The sequence below is a fragment of the Planococcus citri genome, chromosome 2 (genome assembly GCF_950023065.1).
Source record: "Planococcus citri chromosome 2, ihPlaCitr1.1, whole genome shotgun sequence".
Taxonomy (NCBI): Eukaryota; Metazoa; Arthropoda; class Insecta; order Hemiptera; family Pseudococcidae; genus Planococcus; species Planococcus citri.
Window position 1 is genome coordinate 65623587 of NC_088678.1, and position 18810 is coordinate 65642396.

An 18810-nucleotide genomic window follows, 5' to 3' on the forward strand; every position below is an offset into this window, starting at 1 on the left:
TTATGTACGTAAGAAAAATTATAATTTAAAAAAAAAGCAAAGGTCGATACCTCACAAACCAATCTACATGGATTTTTTTCATTTTGAAATTCCAGAGTTGTATTTCTCGATCTAGCACCAAAATACGCCTCGTTTTTGAACGCCATAGCAAATATGTGTGCTACAAGTGCTTTCATCATTATTCCCACATTTGTTGGATTCATTGTTACTTCTCACGTACGTTATCGATGTTGAAATCAATAATATTGAAATCTTTTTTCAAAAAAGCATCACTCATTCAAAAAAAAGCATCACTCATTCATATTCTTCATATTTTACCTCAATTTCAGAGCGTTTCCCAATGGAATATTTGCTTTGTAGTTTTAAGCTGCGAATGCTTCATTCTCGGAATACTCTACCTGATATTTGGATCTGGAAAGCAGCAATCCTGGGCTAATTATAATCCCAACAGGAACGAATCAATTAGACAATCGATAGAAAACAACTCGTGACGAAGCTTCAAATTTTTCTCTCATTGTGATCAACAATAAGTTACACGTATATGTAATGATTTTTTAAAATACAAAATTGAAGAAAAAAAACTGATAATATTTCACTGACATGAACTTGATGTAATTTAGACACTTCTACTTAATTACACTGCCGATTTTTACAGCTATAAGCTGCATCGAAACAGATAGGTACCTATATTCTCCATCACAGATCTGGTAATCCTACATATAAACCATTATCTTTCTCTCTACCGCTATCTCACACCTCTTATATCTACGTACCTTAAAAAATTTAGAGAAATTGTCATTGTAAAATAATCACACATTTGTGTATTTAGTTGCAAGGTTGACACCAATCATAATTGTTTCATTTGATGATAAACTTATTCGCAGGATAGGTTTCGATTATCTACTCTGACAAAAATGATATTTCCAACATTCAGGATTCCTAAAAGGTACATAATCGTGACGATGGTTTTTATCGGGTACGCGAATATGCTTTATTTACATTCTAATTTAGGTATGGCGGTAGTGGAGATGACCTCAGTGAAAAAAATCACTATCCAAAACGTAACCACAGAAAAGGTTTGACATGAATTTTATTTTAATATTAGACCTCTAGGTACTGCACTCTTGGGCATTTTTTTCTCGAAAGCAATCAGCAGAACACTGTATTAACTAATGCAATTTCTTTCCAATAATTTTCACGACAGGAAGCAGATTTTCATTGGAGTTCGCACGAGAAAGGAATCATATTGAGTAGTTTCTCCTATGGTAGGTTGTTCAGTCCCATAGGAGGTATTCTGGCGGGAAAATTCGGAGGCAGCACGATTTACAGTCTTGGTATTCTGGTAACATCGCTGGTCACCTTCTTCAGTCCAGTTTTCTTGCATATTCATTTCAATGTATTCGTTATCACTAATATGATTCTTGGCGCATTCGAGGTGAGCGTAAAATGCATTGATTTTTAAATCGAATGCAAAAGAAATAATATGTAATGCAAAATCTGATACGTTAGACATTTTCGTATTCAAGCATCACGCAGATATTCTCACGCTGGGCCCCTCCTGATGAGCGCACCAAGTTCGTATCGTTTAGCGTCGTTGGGGCAAATCTCGGATCTGGAATATCTTTCGTGATTTCTGGATGGATATTAAGTTATTGGAATTGGGAAGCTTTGTTTTATATCAGCGGTAAGCATCAAGCAATGGCTACAAATTTTAGGCTATAAAATACTACAAACCATCGCAAACACTCACATGATGAAATAATGTCATTTAGGAGCGGTTTCATTCCTATGGTATTTAATATGGTTATTTGTGGTTAAAAATGATCCCTCGGAAGATACTCGAATGAGCGAAAAAGAGAAAAACTACATCAAAGAAAAGGTCAACTGTAACTACATCAATGAAAAGGTGCACCTTTGGTCGAATCCCTTATCAAGTTGTTCCCCTTTGAATTTATTTTAACGAGACATAAATTTATAGCTGAAGTACCCATGGAGGAAAATTCTCACTTGCTGGCCATTCTGGGTAGCCTGCTTGATTAAATTTTCCATTGGATCGTATCAAACTATCACATTTATGTATATTCCACAATATCTCAAAGGCAGGTACTTATTTTACCTTCCTAAATGCTCGATTACTTTTTAGAACTGAATGAATACTCGCTACACCGACGCTTGGATTTTTCCCACGGCGTTGTCGTGGGAAAATTCTGACCCACGCGCTCGACCAAACTTGTTTCATTTTTCAAATTTTTATCAAAAACGAAGAATTTGAATATTCTTTGAAAGATATTCAGTGCCATTTGACCAGCCCTTATTATGATTTCAGATACCAATAACATAGATATCAAGAAAATCGGCTTCATTTCAATGATACCGCAAATGTGCGCGATTATTTCGGCTCCAGTCAGCGGATTACTCGGCGATTACATTAGGTCCCATAAACTTCTTTCTGTTACAACCGTGAGTGTTTTTTATTCAAGCATTTCTAAATTTTAATATCAAAAATTAATTCATCGCAAGATACCCTCCCCCCATTTTATGCAGCATCCAAAACCCTGCAAAAATATCTCATTTTCCAGATTCACAAGCTCTTCATAAGCATTGGCACGTTTAGCAGCGCTCTCGCCTTGATGTCTTTGGTACTATGGTCCAACTTGACGACTGCGATAGTTGCCCTATCAGTAATACAATTTTGCGGCACCTACACAGTGACGTCCATTTTGTAAGTGAGCAAAGCAAATAGTTCTTTATAAAGATAAATGTCTCACATATGGTACGAGTTGACATCACCTGTTCATTTTTCGATTTCAATATTCCAGAGTATTATTCCTCGATCTCACACCAAAATACGCATCTCTTTTGAATTCTATAGCCAACGTGTTTTTCACTGGTTCTGCAATATTTACTCCAATTTTAATTGGATTTATTGTCACTTCACATGTACGTACTTGGCGTCGTTGGTATTTACTTACATATTTAATTATGCTGATTGGTTAAAATGCAAATTTTTGATATTTTTTCGACCAGTTAATCACTAATTCAAATTTTCTAGAGCCTTCACCAATGGAATATTTGCTTCATAGCTTTGAGTTGCGAATGCTTAATTTTTGGAATACTCTATTTGATATTCGGATCAGCAAAGCAGCGATCCTGGGCTAACTACAATCCGAACAAGAACAAGTCAATCGAGCACTCAAACCAAGAAAAGTCATGAGCTCTCCATCCGATTGCATTCTTGTACATATCTTTTGATAACCAAAGAAAAACTTCTTTCTCGCTTGTTTCTGAAGAACTCTCAGGGTGGCTGGTGAATGGATGTCAAAACTTCAGATTTGGATATAACCGGGTACCATTTGAAAAAGATGTGCATGGATAAGTTGCCTATCTTTGAAATTCAAGGGGCAACAGAGCTTTGAAAAAAAGTTAAGAAAAACGTATTTTTGACCTTGGGGAATGGGTAAGTAGTAGTTTCGAAAATAAACAAATTTTGTCATTATGGGGTCAGCCAGAAACATTTTAAAATTTTTCTTTTAAAATCTTTTTAGCCCCTTCAATTTCAATGTTAGGCAAAAATTCATAATGACACAATTTGTTCATTTTTCAAAGTACCATCCATCCCTAAATCAAAAATACGTTTTTCTCAATTTTTTCAAAGCTCTGTTGCCCCTTACATTTAAAAGATGGGCAACTTGTCCATAATACATACGATAACGTTTTTTTGAAGTCATAACCAGTTATATTCAAATCTGAAGTTTTGACATCCACTCACCAGACACCCTGCATGTAAGTAGGTACCTACCTACTAAATTACACATGAATGTCCACATTGCTTCAACAATAATTTATATTATATAAATTCCATCATGCATCCAACTGATGAAGATTATCTCAATAAAATGCACAATGAAGGTCGAAATTTGATTGGTATTTGTTCTTGAGTTACTATTTACACATCGACTTTTAAGAACAAAACCGATGAACTGCTATAAATACTTACACATTAAACCATAAACTCGCACGATTAAGAAAGCCACTAATCCACAGTACCTACTCGTACGTCGTGAGGAGAAAATCTTTATGATCAGTCAGAAACAATAAATTGCTAAAAATATAATAATAAAATTTTCAAAATTGAATAAGTAGGTACCTACTTTCTGGGATTTTACGAACTTTTGAAAATTTAGAAAAATCATTGAACCGCCTTCCAGGTGACCCACCTCAAAAGTTTTTTTCCATCTTGAAAAATGCACCAATCACAGGTAAAAAGAATTGAAGATTTTAAATTTCTGTGATATTGAAAATTTACTCGTAATACTTGGGCATACCTATATATCAACTTGATATTGGTATAAAGATGAATTTTGGCCGTGTGAGTGACTCGGAAAGCGAATCAGGGGTTCCCAAATTGGCAGGAATCAATTCTTTTGTAAAAATTGAAAAACATAAAAAAATTATAAGGGGCCAAATTCGGGTTTATGATGCAGGTATAGTTGGAAGTCTTTTACAATATTTTGCGAGAAACATTTTTTTGGCCAAAATTAATCATTTTGGGCCCAAAAACCCATGAAAAAGTAAGTTTTTTGCATTTTTTATAAACATTTTCCACCCTTACAAAAAATTCTGCTACCAGGAGTGTTGTTTGAAAGCTAAAAATATACGTGTTTTGCCCAGATGAGGACATGCTTGAAGAATTTCAAAAAATGCCCATAAATAAACTTTTAGTGTCCAACACCCCTGCAAGTTTGAAAATAATTGGTTGAAAACTTCCGAAGATGGAAATTTTTAACCGACTCCTTTTAAAGAGGTTAAAGGTGATTTGGCCATCTAGGAAATATTTCGATCAAATTTACTTAATTATGATAAGCAAACAACTCACTGCACATGTCATTATTTATTGAAAATACGCGATTTATTTTTATTCACCTTTATGTAGGTACCTACTCGAAAAAACTTCTCTAGACCACTGTTCCTCGGGAATAAGCCACTAACCCTAAAATACCAAAGTTATACTGTCTACCAAAGATCCACAAGCCAAACAATCCAATGAGACCAATAGTATCCAACATAGATGCACCCACATACCAGATTGCCAAACAACTTGTCACTGAATTACAAGCCATTAATCAGCCTGTCACATACCAAATAAGGAATAATGAAGAGCTAGTGGAGAAACTGAAAAATACCCAGATAATACCTACAGATAGACTCATCTCCTTTGATGTCACCAACTTATTCCTCAGTGTACCCATACCAGAAACCTTGGCCATAATGAAAGACTGGCTCCAAAAAGAGAAAGTTTCCCAAGAAAGGATTGCTGAACTCATGAACCTCACAGAACTATGCATGAAACAAACCATCTTCCAATACAGTGGAAAATTCTACCAACAAACAGGAGGAACAGCAATGGGGAACCCCTTGTCACCATTCATGGCAGACATTTTCATGGGCCACTTGGAAACCAAACTGAAGGAAATAGAAAAAGACTTCCCTAAGATTTGGTTCAGATATGTTGATGACATCTTCAGCATTGTACCAGAGGACTTCAACATAAATGGTTTCCTTGAGACCATGAACAAACAATATGCAACCATCAAGTTCACCTATGAATATGAAAACAACCAACAACTGCCATTCTTGGACATCCTAATCACCAGAAAAGACAACAAATTGGAATATGACATCTACAGGAAGCCTACTCACACCAACAACTACATTCCTGCTGACTCTTACCAGCCCTGGAGCCAAAAACTGGCTGATTTTAACAGCATGGTCCATAGATGTTGTGCACTACCCCTGAGCCCAGGAAATAGAAAGAGAGAATTTGACCACATTAAAAGAGTAGCCAACAATCTGGGATACAAGACTAGAACCATAGACACCCTCATCAAAAACCATATAAGCAAACAAAGATTGAAAGAGATTACCACATTCCAAAGAGATAAACCAGACAATAGAAGAATCAAGTTGACCTACTATCCAGTCATAACCAACAAACTTTGTCAGATCTTCAGGAAAAATGATTTAGAACCTGTCACAACTAATCAACATAAACTGAAAACCCTACTGGGAAGCCTCAAGGACAAGGACCCAAAAACTGATCAATCTGGAATTTATAAGATCACATGCTCTGGCTGTGACAAACTTTACATAGGACAGACTAAGAGAAACATCATAACCAGATACAAGGAACATATGCACAAAGCTAGATACAATATTGAAGGAAACTCAGCAATAGGAGACCACATTATAGCAACTGGACACACAATAACTGAACTCAACTTGACCCTAGAAAAACCAGTTGCCAGAATATCAGAACTACCAATTAGGGAAGCAATAGCCATGCACAAAAACAATAGAGAAAAACTCCTCAATGATGACTTGGGACCTTTGGACATTGACCTGCTCAAATGCCTACATGGAACCAGTCACATACACATTCCAAGAAACAGACACACCCATCCTGGTAGTGACCACACCCAAGTTTTAGGACCAATCACAACACGGAGAAACTGACACACCCAAAGGAGTGACCACACCCAACCTTTACTTTAAGATGCACACTTTGTATTTGTTCATTAAGTGCTCTTGCCTGATGATGAAAAGTTGTACTTTTTGAAAAGATCTTTGCAATAAAAAGCATTAAAAATAAGGAGAGAGTTTTTTCTTTTCCAACCACTACTCCGCACTCTTTCATTGTACTTAAGAGCATGTTTGACATAACATTTTGTAGAGAATTTAATGCTGAATAAATTATCACTGAGCTATTTTTGCGATAAAATCAAAACCTGAGAAGCTTTGAGCGAAAATCTGATCGTTTGATAATCGAAAAAGGTTAATATTTTCCAATCTTGACATTCATTCGTATTTAGAGGTCAAGTACGGAGGTACAAGTGCAAGATGATTTTCACAAGGAAGAAATAATTTTTATGTCACGCACAAAAAGCGTTTGCTATAATTTATGGTGTGGATTTCACCAGAGCGAGCAAGAGTCACACAGTAAAACTCGACAAGTTATTTACATTGTATCCATGTACGTACTTCAAAAGTGAACGATATTAGAGTACGTCTACGTATTACGAAGAGTCTAAGAATACAAAAATTAATATCTCAAGCTATCGGACAATTTCTGCTGGCAATTCACTCACGCATCGTTTATTTACTCATGTCACTCGTCGATGATTATAAAGATATTTCAAGTACCTATACGTGGACTCCTACCTAGCCTTTAATTGAAATACGAATAATTGCTCAATGATTTAATCAGTGTGTTTAATTCATTGTTCGAAGCTTTCAGACGTCGACATGTTACAGAACTCGCGAATATGTTGCGTTCCGAAAAGATACGCGATTGTGTTCATGATTTTTTTAGGTTACGCGATTATGACCTGTTTACACACAAATTTAGCTATGACAGTGGTTGAAATGACCACATTGAAAAACGTTTCAAATCAAAATGGTTACAGTGAACTGGTAAGTAAGTACCTATAGTCTTTTGATACCCATATTCATCTATTTCTCTAAAAACTGCCTAAGCACCTAATTCTACAATACATACACTAACTAAAAATTCTCTTCAATGAGTACAGAAAGCTGAGTTCAACTGGACTCCTCAAGAAAAAGGTCTCGTACTAAGTTCCTATTCATACGGTCGACTTTTATGTCCTCTCGGGGGCTTATTAGCTGGTAAATTGGGAGGCAGTACGATCTACGCGATCGGATATCTAGTCATGTCATTGGTAACTTTCTTCACACCTGTCCTACTTTCGGTCAATTTCACATTGTTTTTCATTATATACGTAATCTTTGGAATTTTCGAGGTAAGATTAGCCATTTTTATGAGCATTCAAACAGACACTCCAGTACATCTACAATACTCCTAGGTACATTTATATCAAATCACTTCCTTTTTCCATAGTCATTCATATTCAGCGGTGTACCAGACATTTTTTCTCGATGGGCACCACCTAACGAAAGATCCAAGTTCGTATCATTCGGTGTCAGTGGATTTTACGTGGGAACTGTAGCATCTTTTGCTATTTCTGGTTGGGTGCTGACAAACTATAATTGGCAAAAGCTATTTTATGGCAGTGGTGAGCAATACAAATACCGATATCTTCTTTTTTCTGTTATTTTTTTAACGCGTCGCGAGTTTTACAGGATTGGTGTCATTTGCATGGACATTAATTTGGTTTGCCATCGTGAGAAATGATCCAGCAAAGGATAAGTTTATCAGTGAGTCGGAACTGAAATATATTCAGGATGAATTAAAAAGTGGTGATGTCGAGCAGAAGGTACATTACTATACTATACCTAATACAAGAGAATTGGTAAATCTGAAAAATTATACAATTCGCATTCTCATGTTTACAATTGATCTTGTAGTTGACCTATCCTTGGAAACGTATTTTCACCAGCGCAGCTCTATGGATAGCTGCTTTATCTGAATTTGCCATCGTATGCGGTTACGTATTCAGTACCATGTTTTTACCACAATATATCAAAGGTAAATTAATTTTTGTATTAGATATACATAGAAAGCTGAAATTTCCATAAAATCATAATTCTGATATGCTCACTTCGTGATTCATCATTTTCATGGGAAATCCAATTCCTATAACAAGGTGTTCATGAATATCAAGTAGTCCACAAATGTTCTTCAAATTCAAGTGGCCTTGTTAGACACGCCTACTTTAATCAAAAAGTTAACAAAATGTTTGAAATGTATTTTTGAAAGTTTGACATGACATTTCTCACTAGAATTACCAACAATTTACCAAAATTACCAGTAATTTACCGTAATTACCGGTAATTGCCAAAATTACCAGTAATTGCCAAAATTATGAGTAATTGCCAAAATTATGGGTAATTTACCAAAATTACAAAAAATTTGTCAGAATTATTAAAAATTTACCAAAATTACCAGTAATTTACCAAGAATACTAGTAATTTACCATAATCACCGGTAATTGTCAAAATTATGAGTAATTTATCATAATCACCGGTAATTGTCAAAATTATGAGTAATTTACCAAAATTACCAAAAGTTTGCCAAAATCACAAAAAAGTCAGAAATACGAAAAATTTGCCAAAATTATCAGAAATTTTCCAAAATTACCAGTAATTTACCCAAAATACCAGTGATTTACCATAATTACGGATAATTGCCAAAATTATGAGTAATTTACCAAAATTACCAAAAAGCCACAATGACCAAAAATTTGCCAAAATTATCAAAAATTTACCAAAATTAACTATAGTAATCTATCAAAATTAACCAGTAATTTACCAAAATTGACCAGTAATTTACCAAAATTTACCAGAAATTAACCAAATTACCAGTACCTGATGAAAAATAACTTGGACCACTTTTGGCCACAAGGGGTGCCAACATAATCTGACATTTTTTTTTCAAAAACAGGGTTGCCAAAGGCCGATAATCGTAATTTCCCCAGATCGATTTTTTCATTTTTTTTTTAAATTTTGCGCCAAAAATTTCGCGAAAACTACTAAGAATGAATAATTAATACTATAAAATAAGGTTATTTATCAATTTTTTCAAAAATTTTGTTCAAGGTGAAAAGAGTTGATTTTTCCAACTGAGACCTCATTCAAATTTCAATAAAGTGGCACTAATTCTCCAAATGTGGGCCGGTTGCCCCAAAAATTTGCATATTGACTCCCCACAACATACTTTTCAAGAAAATCACAAAAAAAAATTTTTTCAATATTTTTTTGTAGTTGCTCTATTTTTTTAACCTTGAATTTATGGTCAAAAAAATCGTCCGTGAACGTTTAAACCACCACAGGCGGATTCTGCACACTGAGTACTACAAATATCCATAAAAACAACCAAATCGATTTTTCGGACACTAACATGGTTTTCTCGTGACAGATCACAAATGCTAAAATTATGTCAAGCTTTCAAAAATATTTCAGATTAGAAAAACAAATCGAACAATTCCTGAAATTATTTAGAACAATTTTCAACTTTATGTCCTCGTGTTCAGTAATAAAAATTCTACATCAAATTGAATTTTCAGACATCAACAACTTCGACATCGAAAAAATAGGTTACATCTCTACACTTCCACACATCTGTTCCATTATTTCCATGCCAATTTGCGGTTGCGTCTGCGACTACATCAGATCTCATAAAATAATATCCATCACTAATGTCAGGCAACATTATTTACTTCACAACATTTCATTAGATCCGGACCCATAACCAAAAAACACATCTTCCATCATTTTTCAGATCCATAGAATCGTGGCTGGTATTGGTTTGTTTATTGCTGTACTTTCATACGCTGTAGTGCCCATATGGACGAATGTCGTAGTCGATATTGTTGCAATTTCTGTATTCCAATTTTTCAGCACATTTGTCATCATCGACCTGAAGTAAATTATTTGTTTTATGTTTTACGATACCTATTAGAAGCTAGATCTACCTACTTAAATATTATGTTGCAAATTAATCGGTCAACACTTGAAAAATTAACAGCGTATTTATTCTTGATTTCGCTCCCAAGTACTCTGCTTTCATGATGTCTGTGATAAACTCGATTGCTACATCTTCAGGAGTAGTTGTACCAATTTTGGTAGCAAGTATAGTAACATCAGCAGTGAGTATTTCACAATAGGCTACTTGCTTTTAAATACATCATTTATGCTTGCCTTTAAGCTTGGAACCAACTTTTTTGCAACTTGAGTGACAATAAGTATAATGTATCTTCATTTCAGAGTCTTTCCCAGTGGAATACTTGCTTTGTTGTCTTCAGCATTATGTACTTGATCGCTGCAATATTCTACTTAATATTTGTCTCTGAAGAGCAGCCTTTATGGGTTAATAGCACTTCGACAACTGAGAATAAGCAATCTCAAGAAAAAAGAGAAGATAATACAATCTGTACTTCTTGAATAAATTTTTAAAAAGTCAATTTTGCACGTCTTATGTACTGTAGGTAGAATTTTAGGAATCTTTGCTTCTTACCAACCTTTCTCAATTTTCAACAATTTTAACATCAATTCTACTGATTTTCTGAAAAGTTTGGGTACTCAATTTTTTTCACATAAAAATCATTCAAGTTTTCAAAAAAATGAAAAAAAGACAACAGAACACAAAACACCCTGTTTAAAACGTGTTTTTTTAATAGGTACTAACTTCTTTTTTTCAATTTTTCATTCAGTTGTGGTATTTTTTGGGAAAAAGGCAAAAATGGAAAATTTTCAGTGTTTTTATTTTAAACAAAAGAAATTGTTTGTTTTGTTTTTTTCTAAAAAAATAAGTTTTTTTCTGAACTCTGAATTCTAGCTCAGCTGATTTATGTAAGTATCAGGAATTTAATGAAATAAACACTATTTGAACAGTTTAATGTAATTTTTATGATATTTCATCAATTTTTTTTTGTTTAATTCACCAAATGTCGTGGTTATTAATTATTTTTTTGTGTTGCCATTTTATCACATTTTTCTCAATTTTCAACCATTTTCATTAATTTCTGTCATTTTCAACAATTTTTGAAGAAATGTTGGCATTTTTAAAGATTTTTTTTCAGTTTTAAATCATTTTCACGTATTTTCATCAATTTTAAAGTTTTTACTTACCTACTGAATATCCAGATTAGGTTGTGCCAACGTTTCGAAAAAAAAGACAGTAAGTAGGTATTTTTTGGTTTAGGTAAAACGATTTTTTTTGTTTGCATAAAAACACTTGAAATTTTCTATTTTCCCCCTTTTTCAAAAAAAAAAAAAAAAAAAAAAAAAAAAATAGATACAAAAGCAGACTGAAAAATTTGAAAAAAACAAGTTTGTGTGATGAGCAGGAATGCCTCCACTACGTATAGTAGTGCCTATTGTACTTACCACGTATCCTAGTTATTCTTAAAATAACTAGGTATAGTAGACATTAAAATATTACTCGTTTACCGCGTAAACTTCTTTTTTAACGTGTTGAGATTTGAAGGTTACAAGGTGATTTTTACCTATATTTCCCAGGTTCGGATAGGGCTCGTCTCTATGTGAATCCTGGTCGATTCTCACTTGAGTTCTTACCCGCAGCCACGGTAGATCTTCTCGTCAACGACCGACTTTATGTCACCTGTGGACTATGTCCACCCTTGCACTTCGATTAACTATTTCTTACTACCCGCTTGTTCGGTTAAATATGTGTAATACTTATTGACGTAAATTTGTGGTTCGTATCAAAGGGATCGACCCTTATTTCAGTATCTTGGATCACCTCCTATTTTCCGGACATAGGAGTGTGTACCCAGTATTAATATGTACTTAATTTTATATATAGTCATCGACTGGCCTAGTATTGGTGAGCCACCGAAGAGATGACTAACGCGAACAGTTAAGGTAATGGAAAAAGCCTTTTAAAATATGGAGTGCGTTCCTCCAACTAGATTAATTATAACTTTATCGTAATTAATTAACAGACAGCGAGATGACTCGGTTTCGTCATTCGTTACGTAATTTTACCTTAATTAATAATCGATACTTGTATGGTTATTGAGTATTTTATCTTCTTTAGAGATGCAGTGATTTGTTCCACTGCATGCTCCCTTCTTATATTTAAGAATAATGCATCCTTCATTTATAAGATTTCCAACTTGTATTGAAAATACACCTAATACAGGAGGTCAATACTAGTTGTCTTGAGTTTTATTTGGTAGCGATAATCTCAATTTATAATGTACTGGGGTAAAAGAAAGACCAAGAGCCTGTTACCAGAGCTGCCAGGTTCTTAGCAAATATTCCTTCCCTAAGGAATATTTCTTGGATTTTTTATATGAGCCGTTAGACGAAGATAATTACCTAACATGTAATTAGCTATAATTACCAATCACCACTGCCAGTCTTTCTAATCCCAATTATTACATTTGTAAAAAAACCTAATTTAAACAGTGTGTTTTATGCGTTTTTTAAAATTTGAAACACAACCATGTTTTGTTGTTGTTTCAAACAGTTTTAAACATCGCATTGTTTGAATCATCCGAATGCAAATTAATACAACTTTCATCAGCCTTATAAAGATTAAGTAGGTACTCGTACATAGCGACGTTCTGATTTTCTAATGAGTAAAAAACTTTCAAGCTCAAAAAATTTTTTCGATAGGTACCCACCTAAAAAAATCTCAATAAGAATCGAATTTCATAACCTGGTGATCAATTTCGCTAACAATGAAAAGATAAGCTCTCTCTGCTTTACTGGTCTTTGCAAATAGATACTCAGCTACCTACCACAACACTTTTTTCCTCGAAAAAACAACTAAAAACACGTCATGGGAATTTTTGAAAAACGCAACAAACGTCGCAAAAGTTACATTATATGAGCAACTATGTACAATTTAATAGGTAAATTATGTACCATGTATGTAGTAGCACCCGACGTGGGTCCGTGGAAATTGATATGAAATCGCTTAGAATTTTTTTTCAACCTTGAACGATAAACATGTACACGATTGTATCATGAGTCAACTAATTTAAAACTTTTAAACAAAAAAATATATTCCATTGTGCGATACGCTTCGGCTGGCAGGTAAGTAAGAGTACATTTTTGATCATTCACGTTTTTTTGTAAAATTCACGCTGCGAAACGAAGATAAATACCACTACAAAATATTAAATTATCACGAGTCAACTTCCAACCACACAAGACGATGCTAGAAACACTGTCGCAAAAATGCAGCATTCCAAAGAGATACATCATCTCTCTAATGGTATTCATAGGCTACTCGAATATCACATTTTTACACACCAACCTATCCATGGCTGTTGTAGAAATGACAGCAATCCGAAATATATCCAATCACGACGGCTCCTACGAAATGGTAAGTGAACTTTAACCTTATACATCTGTGTGAACATCAGTACCCGGCTGACAAGAGATTTAAAACTCAGTTAACGCGTAATTATGCCACCTCAGAGAGCTGAATTCAATTGGACATCTCAGGAAACAGGTCAAATATTGAGTTCTTACTCGTATGGCCGATTATTTAGCCCCCTAGGAGGACTACTAGCAGGAAAACTAGGAGGGAGCACTATTTACAGTATCGGCACATTTGTCATGACAATCATTACTTTCTTAACGCCTGTCTTGTTATCTGATAGTGTGACGTTGTTCGTCGTCGTTTACATCATCTTTGGAGCTTTTGAGGTATGCTTTTGGTTTTTTTTTGTAGAGTTCGACGCGAGTATCAAGTCCGATTATTCGATTAATACGATTGCCTCGATCAGGCATTTTTGATCGCTGGAGTTCCGCAGATCGTCTCACGTTGGTCTCCTCCCAATGAACGGGCTAGGTTCATCTCGTTTGGGGAGATTGGGTTTTATTTCGGAGCTGTTGTTTCGTTCGTGATTTCTGGATGGATTTTGAAGAATTTTAGATGGGAGGTGTTGTTTTATAGCAGTGGTGAGTATGGAATTACTTAATGTAAGTTCATTTCCAAAATGGCATAATTTTCCACATGTATTTTGTGAGTAGGATTGGTCTCTTTCGTGTGGTTTTGGATATGGTTCATTGTCGTGAAAAATGATCCATCACAGGATAAGAATGTCAGCGAGATCGAATTGAAATATATTCAAGAGACGCTAAATAATGGCACTTACATCGAAGAAAAGGTACGAATATCTGACTTGAGAATACACGAGATAGTAACACTTTATCGTCATTAAAAACACGATATCTGCCCACCTTTTCTAGTTGGTATATCCTTGGAAAAAAATCATGGTTTCCACATCTCTCTGGGTAGCTGCTTTGGCTGAATTTTCCATCGTATGTGGTTATATATTCACAGCTGTATTTTTGCCGCAGTTCATTAAAGGTGAGCACAAAACCATTGCCAAGTCAATATTAAATTCCAAGATGCACAATAGGGTGGATCGCGAAAAAATGGAGGAATTTTGACCCAAATTCGACGAAGACCTTCATTTTGAGTCGAAAGTAACCCAAAAAAAATGCAGCTCTGGAGGTGGTGCCCCTGGAGGGGATGTATGGAACCTCAGAGAGGGAGCATTTTCGAAAAATCAAGTTTTTTTTCGCTCTAGACCTTACCAGCCTGTTACCACCTCTTCAGTGAATCATTCACGAACAAAACCATCTTCAATTTTTATCAACAGACTTGAAAAAAAGTTAAATTTTGCCACGTCGTTCTCTTTCACTGAATTTGATGAAGTAGTGATTCAGTCGTTCTCGAATGATTCCTCGATTTTGAGCAAATCGTTCGCGAACGAACTGAGGCGAGTTTTGGATGATGGGATTAAAACAGTCAAAATTTCGTCATATCTGTCATTCAAACCTAATTTGTGTTTTTAGTGATTCGTATAATTAGCGAATGATTCTTCTCCTCCGAGCAAATCATTCGCGAACGAATCATTTATGATTTTCGTTGATTGCCCTTAAAGAGGCGAATTTTACCACATTCATTTTTATTGGATTTTATTGAGTAACGAATCAGTCGTTCTTGAATGATTCATCGATTTTGAGCAAATCGTTCGCGAACGAATCGAGTCCAGATTTATACATGGTTAAAAAACTGTCAAAAGTTTTGTCATGTCATTCAGGTCTAATCTGAGTTTTCAGTCAAGAGTCATCCATTCGTTCGCGAATGATTCTTCTTCTTTGAGCAAATCATTCGCGAATGAATCATTAGCAATTTTTGTTCGTGGTCTTAAAAAAGTCAAATTTCACCACATTCACTTTCGCTGAATCTGATTTAGTGGTGAATCAGTCGTTCTCCAAAGATTTATCAATTCTGAACGAATCATTCATGATTTTCGTTGATTGGCCTAAAAAAAAGACAAATTTTATTTGATTGAGTAACGAATCAGTAGTTCTCTTGAATGATTCATCGGTTTTAAGCAAATCATTCGCGAACGAATTGAGTTCAGATTTTTACATGGTTAAAACTTGAAACTGTCAAAAGTGTCGTCCTGTCATTCATGTCTAGTTTTATTTTTAAGTCATGAGTCATCCATTTGTTTGCGAATGATTCTTCTTCTTTGAACAAATCATTCGCGAACGATTCATCAGCAATTTTTGTTGATGGGCTTGAAAAAGTCTAATTTTACCACATTCACTTTCGCTGAATCTGATTTAGTGGTGAATCAGTCATTCTCGAAAGATTTATCAATTCTGAACGAATCGTTCGCGAACGAATTGAGTCCAGTTCTTTCTACATATTTGAGATTCTGCGTCGACTTAGACCATTGCCATCGAAATTCAAGACCATTTTTGGATTCTACTGAGCGGTTGAAAATTTTCAAATCACTAATTTTTGGGTCGTATTTTCAAAATTTTTTCTTCCGGAATATTTCACATTAATTAGGCCAAAACATCGAAAGATAAAATCATTTCTGAACCTGGGGAAATATTTTACAAAGCAGTGGTGCCAATTTTTCGATCATTATTGCTTCAAAAAACTTTTAAAATTTGATAATTTTTTGGTTATTTTCACGATTTTTTTCAACTTCAAATACTGACCAAAAAATTGGCAACACTGCATTCCAAAATATTCTCCAATTGCAGAAATCATATCTTTCAATGTTTTCACTCAATTAATTCGAAATATTTGAGAAGATGAAATTTTCAAAACCAGAAATTACTCAAAAATAAGCGCTTGGGAAATTTTTAACCGATCAGGAGAATCCAAAAATGATCTTGGATTTTGATGGAAATGACCTAGGTCAACACAGAATCTCAAATACCATCTTTTGAAACGAATCAATTTTCCTCAAAACCGGTTAATTATGGAACAAAAGCGAAAAAACCACGATTTTCTCGAAAACATCTCCTCTTTGAGGATTCATATCTCCCCTTCAGGAGCACCTTCGAAGCCAACATTTTTTTTGGGTAACAACTCAAAATTGAGGTCTTGATTGAATTTGGCCAAAATCCTCCCAACATTTTTTTTCGCGATACACTCCACTATGTATACAAATACAAACCTTTAAAATAATTATTTTGCAGATACCGAACACATAGATATAGCACAAATTGGAATCACTTCGACACTTCCACAGATCTGTGCCATGATTTCCATGCCATTGAGTGGTATTATAGGTGATTTCGTGAGATCACGTAACTGGATGTCCATTACCAATGTTCGTTCGGTTTTTTTTTCTAATTAAATTACGATAGAAAGCTATAAATTTTTGAATTACCTAATATTAAATTATCGTGATTGGAAATTTCCTCAGGTTCATCGACTTTTTGCCGGAGTTACATTATTCAGCGCTGCAATTTGTTATGCTTTGGTGTCCGTGTGGTCTAATTTTGCCCTCGATATCGTGGCTATTTCGTCGTTCCAATTTTTCAGCACCTTCATGTTGGTGGATATAACGTAAGATATTGGTACAAGGGTTGATAAACTGCTCCATAGAGACCTGGGTCACTGACCGGTTGACTTGAGGACAAATTCACAAAAAACTAGCCATCCTTCCTGCAAATTGCTCAATTTTGGAAGTCGGGGGCTCCACCCAGACATATAGAAACATTATTGACGTTTTTTCTAATAAATCACAAAGTCTTAAATTTCTTTAGTTGCAACAATATTTTTAGAAAGACTCTCAAATTACACCTCCCCCCTCATCTCTTTCACATCACCCATCTTAAAAACAAATATGGAGTATTTTTTCTGTCCGAATGTAAAACTTAAAACCATTTTTACAACATTTCAAATACATATTGAACGATTTTTTTTTCTGCATACACAATTTTCAGAGTTCTGTTTCTCGATATTTCACCAAAATACACTGCATTCCTCATGTCCATCGTGAACATGTTCGCCATCAGCGCTGGTATTATTGTCCCATGTGCAGTAGGATTCATAGTCACATCTCATGTAAGTTACCTATAAGCAAAAGCTCAAAGCCTCAAAACAAAAATTTCAGTTTGTTCGACTTTTTTACCATTTCTGAATTTTATTTTATCGCAATTTCTTCGATCTTTTTTCAGAGTCTTTCAGAGTGGAACACTTTTTTCATGATCTTCAGCAGTATGTACGTTCTGGCGGCGTTGTTATACTTGCAATTTGTATCTGGAGACAAACCATCTTGGACTGACTATAATGGAGATACGGAATCAGACCGGTGATGAGGAAAACTTGTGATAAGATGTAACCCAAAAAGGGTCATTTTTTGCTATGAGAATGTACTCAATAATTAATTAATATAAAATTGTAAGTTTTTTTTTTTAAAAAAGAATCAAAAAATTTATTGTTTTTTCACAACCACAATTTAATGAAACTTCCGTTGAAAATAAACAATCGCAAAACTCAGTTAATCCTTCACTGGACAAACTCTGAATTTCCATGTTCACCCTGCAAATTTTCCACAATTTTTTCGTTAATTTTTTTACCAGGTACACAGACAAGAAATTGCAAAAAAAAAAACGACATTTCTCAGAGGATTTAGAGGAGAAACCAGCCCCCCCCAAAGTTGTCAAATTTTGAAAAAATCGACAAATTTTGGAAAATTTTGACAAAGTTAATTTCAGAATAAAACTTTTCAAAAATCTCTTATTCACTCTCAAAAATTTTCAAATTAAAAATGACTTCCTCACATAAAAAATGAACGTTTTTTTCCAAAGTGGAAAATTCCATTGTTGAGGCTTCTAAAAATTAAACAGGAAAAACGAAATTATTGTTTTCGTTTCATTTTGCAAAATTGGTATTTTTCCATATCAGTTGGAAAATTTTCGGGTTCACATACCCTCCTCCCCGAATAAAACTTTTAGTTTCGTTCCTATTTGTTGTACAACGTATTGAAAATGGCACGTCAACTTGATAAGGCAGCAGGATACTTTTAT

The 18810-nt window shown here is 34.6% G+C and overlaps 4 protein-coding genes across 6 annotated transcripts; all 4 read left to right on the forward strand.

Annotated features, from left to right (window-relative positions):
- The first annotated feature begins 505 nt into the window (after positions 1 to 505).
- On the forward strand, positions 506 to 6649 carry LOC135837124 (vesicular glutamate transporter 3-like). Of its 2 annotated transcripts, XM_065352297.1 has the most exons (10): positions 506 to 946; positions 1012 to 1076; positions 1205 to 1435; positions 1510 to 1684; positions 1773 to 1906; positions 1979 to 2099; positions 2327 to 2460; positions 2580 to 2722; positions 2820 to 2940; positions 3053 to 6649. In XM_065352297.1, exons 2-10 carry the CDS (start codon positions 1014 to 1016, stop codon positions 3212 to 3214), a joined length of 1284 nt encoding a protein of 427 aa, XP_065208369.1. In that variant the 5' UTR covers positions 506 to 946; positions 1012 to 1013; the 3' UTR covers positions 3215 to 6649. The 2 variants fall into 2 exon arrangements, with proteins under 2 accessions (XP_065208369.1, XP_065208368.1); XM_065352296.1 differs by having other exon boundaries at positions 506 to 1076.
- LOC135834130 (uncharacterized) lies at positions 5044 to 6513 on the forward strand. Its single transcript, XM_065347967.1, has one exon. It carries the CDS (start codon positions 5044 to 5046, stop codon positions 6511 to 6513), a length of 1470 nt encoding a protein of 489 aa, XP_065204039.1.
- A 134-nt stretch (positions 6650 to 6783) lies between the features above and the next one.
- Positions 6784 to 11778, forward strand: LOC135837123 (vesicular glutamate transporter 2-like). 2 transcript variants are annotated; one of them, XR_010557142.1, is made up of 9 exons: positions 6784 to 7470; positions 7587 to 7817; positions 7916 to 8090; positions 8158 to 8291; positions 8383 to 8503; positions 10041 to 10174; positions 10256 to 10398; positions 10530 to 10622; positions 10741 to 10937. XR_010557142.1 is itself a non-coding variant. In XM_065352295.1 (9 exons), the coding sequence occupies exons 1-9, from the start codon at positions 7303 to 7305 to the stop codon at positions 10915 to 10917; spliced, it is 1404 nt and encodes a 467-aa protein (XP_065208367.1). In that variant the 5' UTR covers positions 6784 to 7302; the 3' UTR covers positions 10918 to 11778. The 2 variants fall into 2 exon arrangements, 1 of the variants encoding a protein (XP_065208367.1); XM_065352295.1 differs by having other exon boundaries at positions 10502 to 10622; positions 10741 to 11778.
- Positions 11779 to 13393: 1615 nt separating this feature from the next.
- LOC135837125 (sialin-like) lies at positions 13394 to 18329 on the forward strand. The gene is made up of 9 exons (XM_065352298.1): positions 13394 to 13834; positions 13930 to 14160; positions 14241 to 14415; positions 14488 to 14624; positions 14707 to 14827; positions 16972 to 17105; positions 17202 to 17344; positions 17725 to 17845; positions 17959 to 18329. Exons 1-9 carry the CDS (start codon positions 13664 to 13666, stop codon positions 18094 to 18096), a joined length of 1371 nt encoding a protein of 456 aa, XP_065208370.1. The 5' UTR covers positions 13394 to 13663; the 3' UTR covers positions 18097 to 18329.
- Positions 18330 to 18810: the final 481 nt, after the last annotated feature.

What these genes read in the sequence shown, in the direction of transcription:
- LOC135837124 (XM_065352296.1), top strand. Translation starts at nt 915, where the DNA reads ATGATATTTCCAACATTCAGGATTCCTAAAAGGTACATAATCGTGACG. An exon ending in AGCTTTGTTTTATATCAGCG is followed by an intron (nt 1,685 to 1,772) that starts GTAAGCATCAAG and finishes AATGTCATTTAG; the next exon opens with GAGCGGTTTCATTCCTATGG. An exon ending in GATTTATTGTCACTTCACAT is followed by an intron (nt 2,941 to 3,052) that starts GTACGTACTTGG and finishes CAAATTTTCTAG; the next exon opens with AGCCTTCACCAATGGAATAT.
- LOC135834130 (XM_065347967.1), top strand. Translation starts at nt 5,044, where the DNA reads ATGAGACCAATAGTATCCAACATAGATGCACCCACATACCAGATTGCC.
- LOC135837123 (XM_065352295.1), top strand. Translation starts at nt 7,303, where the DNA reads ATGTTACAGAACTCGCGAATATGTTGCGTTCCGAAAAGATACGCGATT. An exon ending in AAAATGGTTACAGTGAACTG is followed by an intron (nt 7,471 to 7,586) that starts GTAAGTAAGTAC and finishes CAATGAGTACAG; the next exon opens with AAAGCTGAGTTCAACTGGAC. An exon ending in AAATAATATCCATCACTAAT is followed by an intron (nt 10,175 to 10,255) that starts GTCAGGCAACAT and finishes ATCATTTTTCAG; the next exon opens with ATCCATAGAATCGTGGCTGG.
- LOC135837125 (XM_065352298.1), top strand. Translation starts at nt 13,664, where the DNA reads ATGCTAGAAACACTGTCGCAAAAATGCAGCATTCCAAAGAGATACATC. An exon ending in TCATCTTTGGAGCTTTTGAG is followed by an intron (nt 14,161 to 14,240) that starts GTATGCTTTTGG and finishes TGCCTCGATCAG; the next exon opens with GCATTTTTGATCGCTGGAGT. An exon ending in TTCATGTTGGTGGATATAAC is followed by an intron (nt 17,345 to 17,724) that starts GTAAGATATTGG and finishes CACAATTTTCAG; the next exon opens with AGTTCTGTTTCTCGATATTT.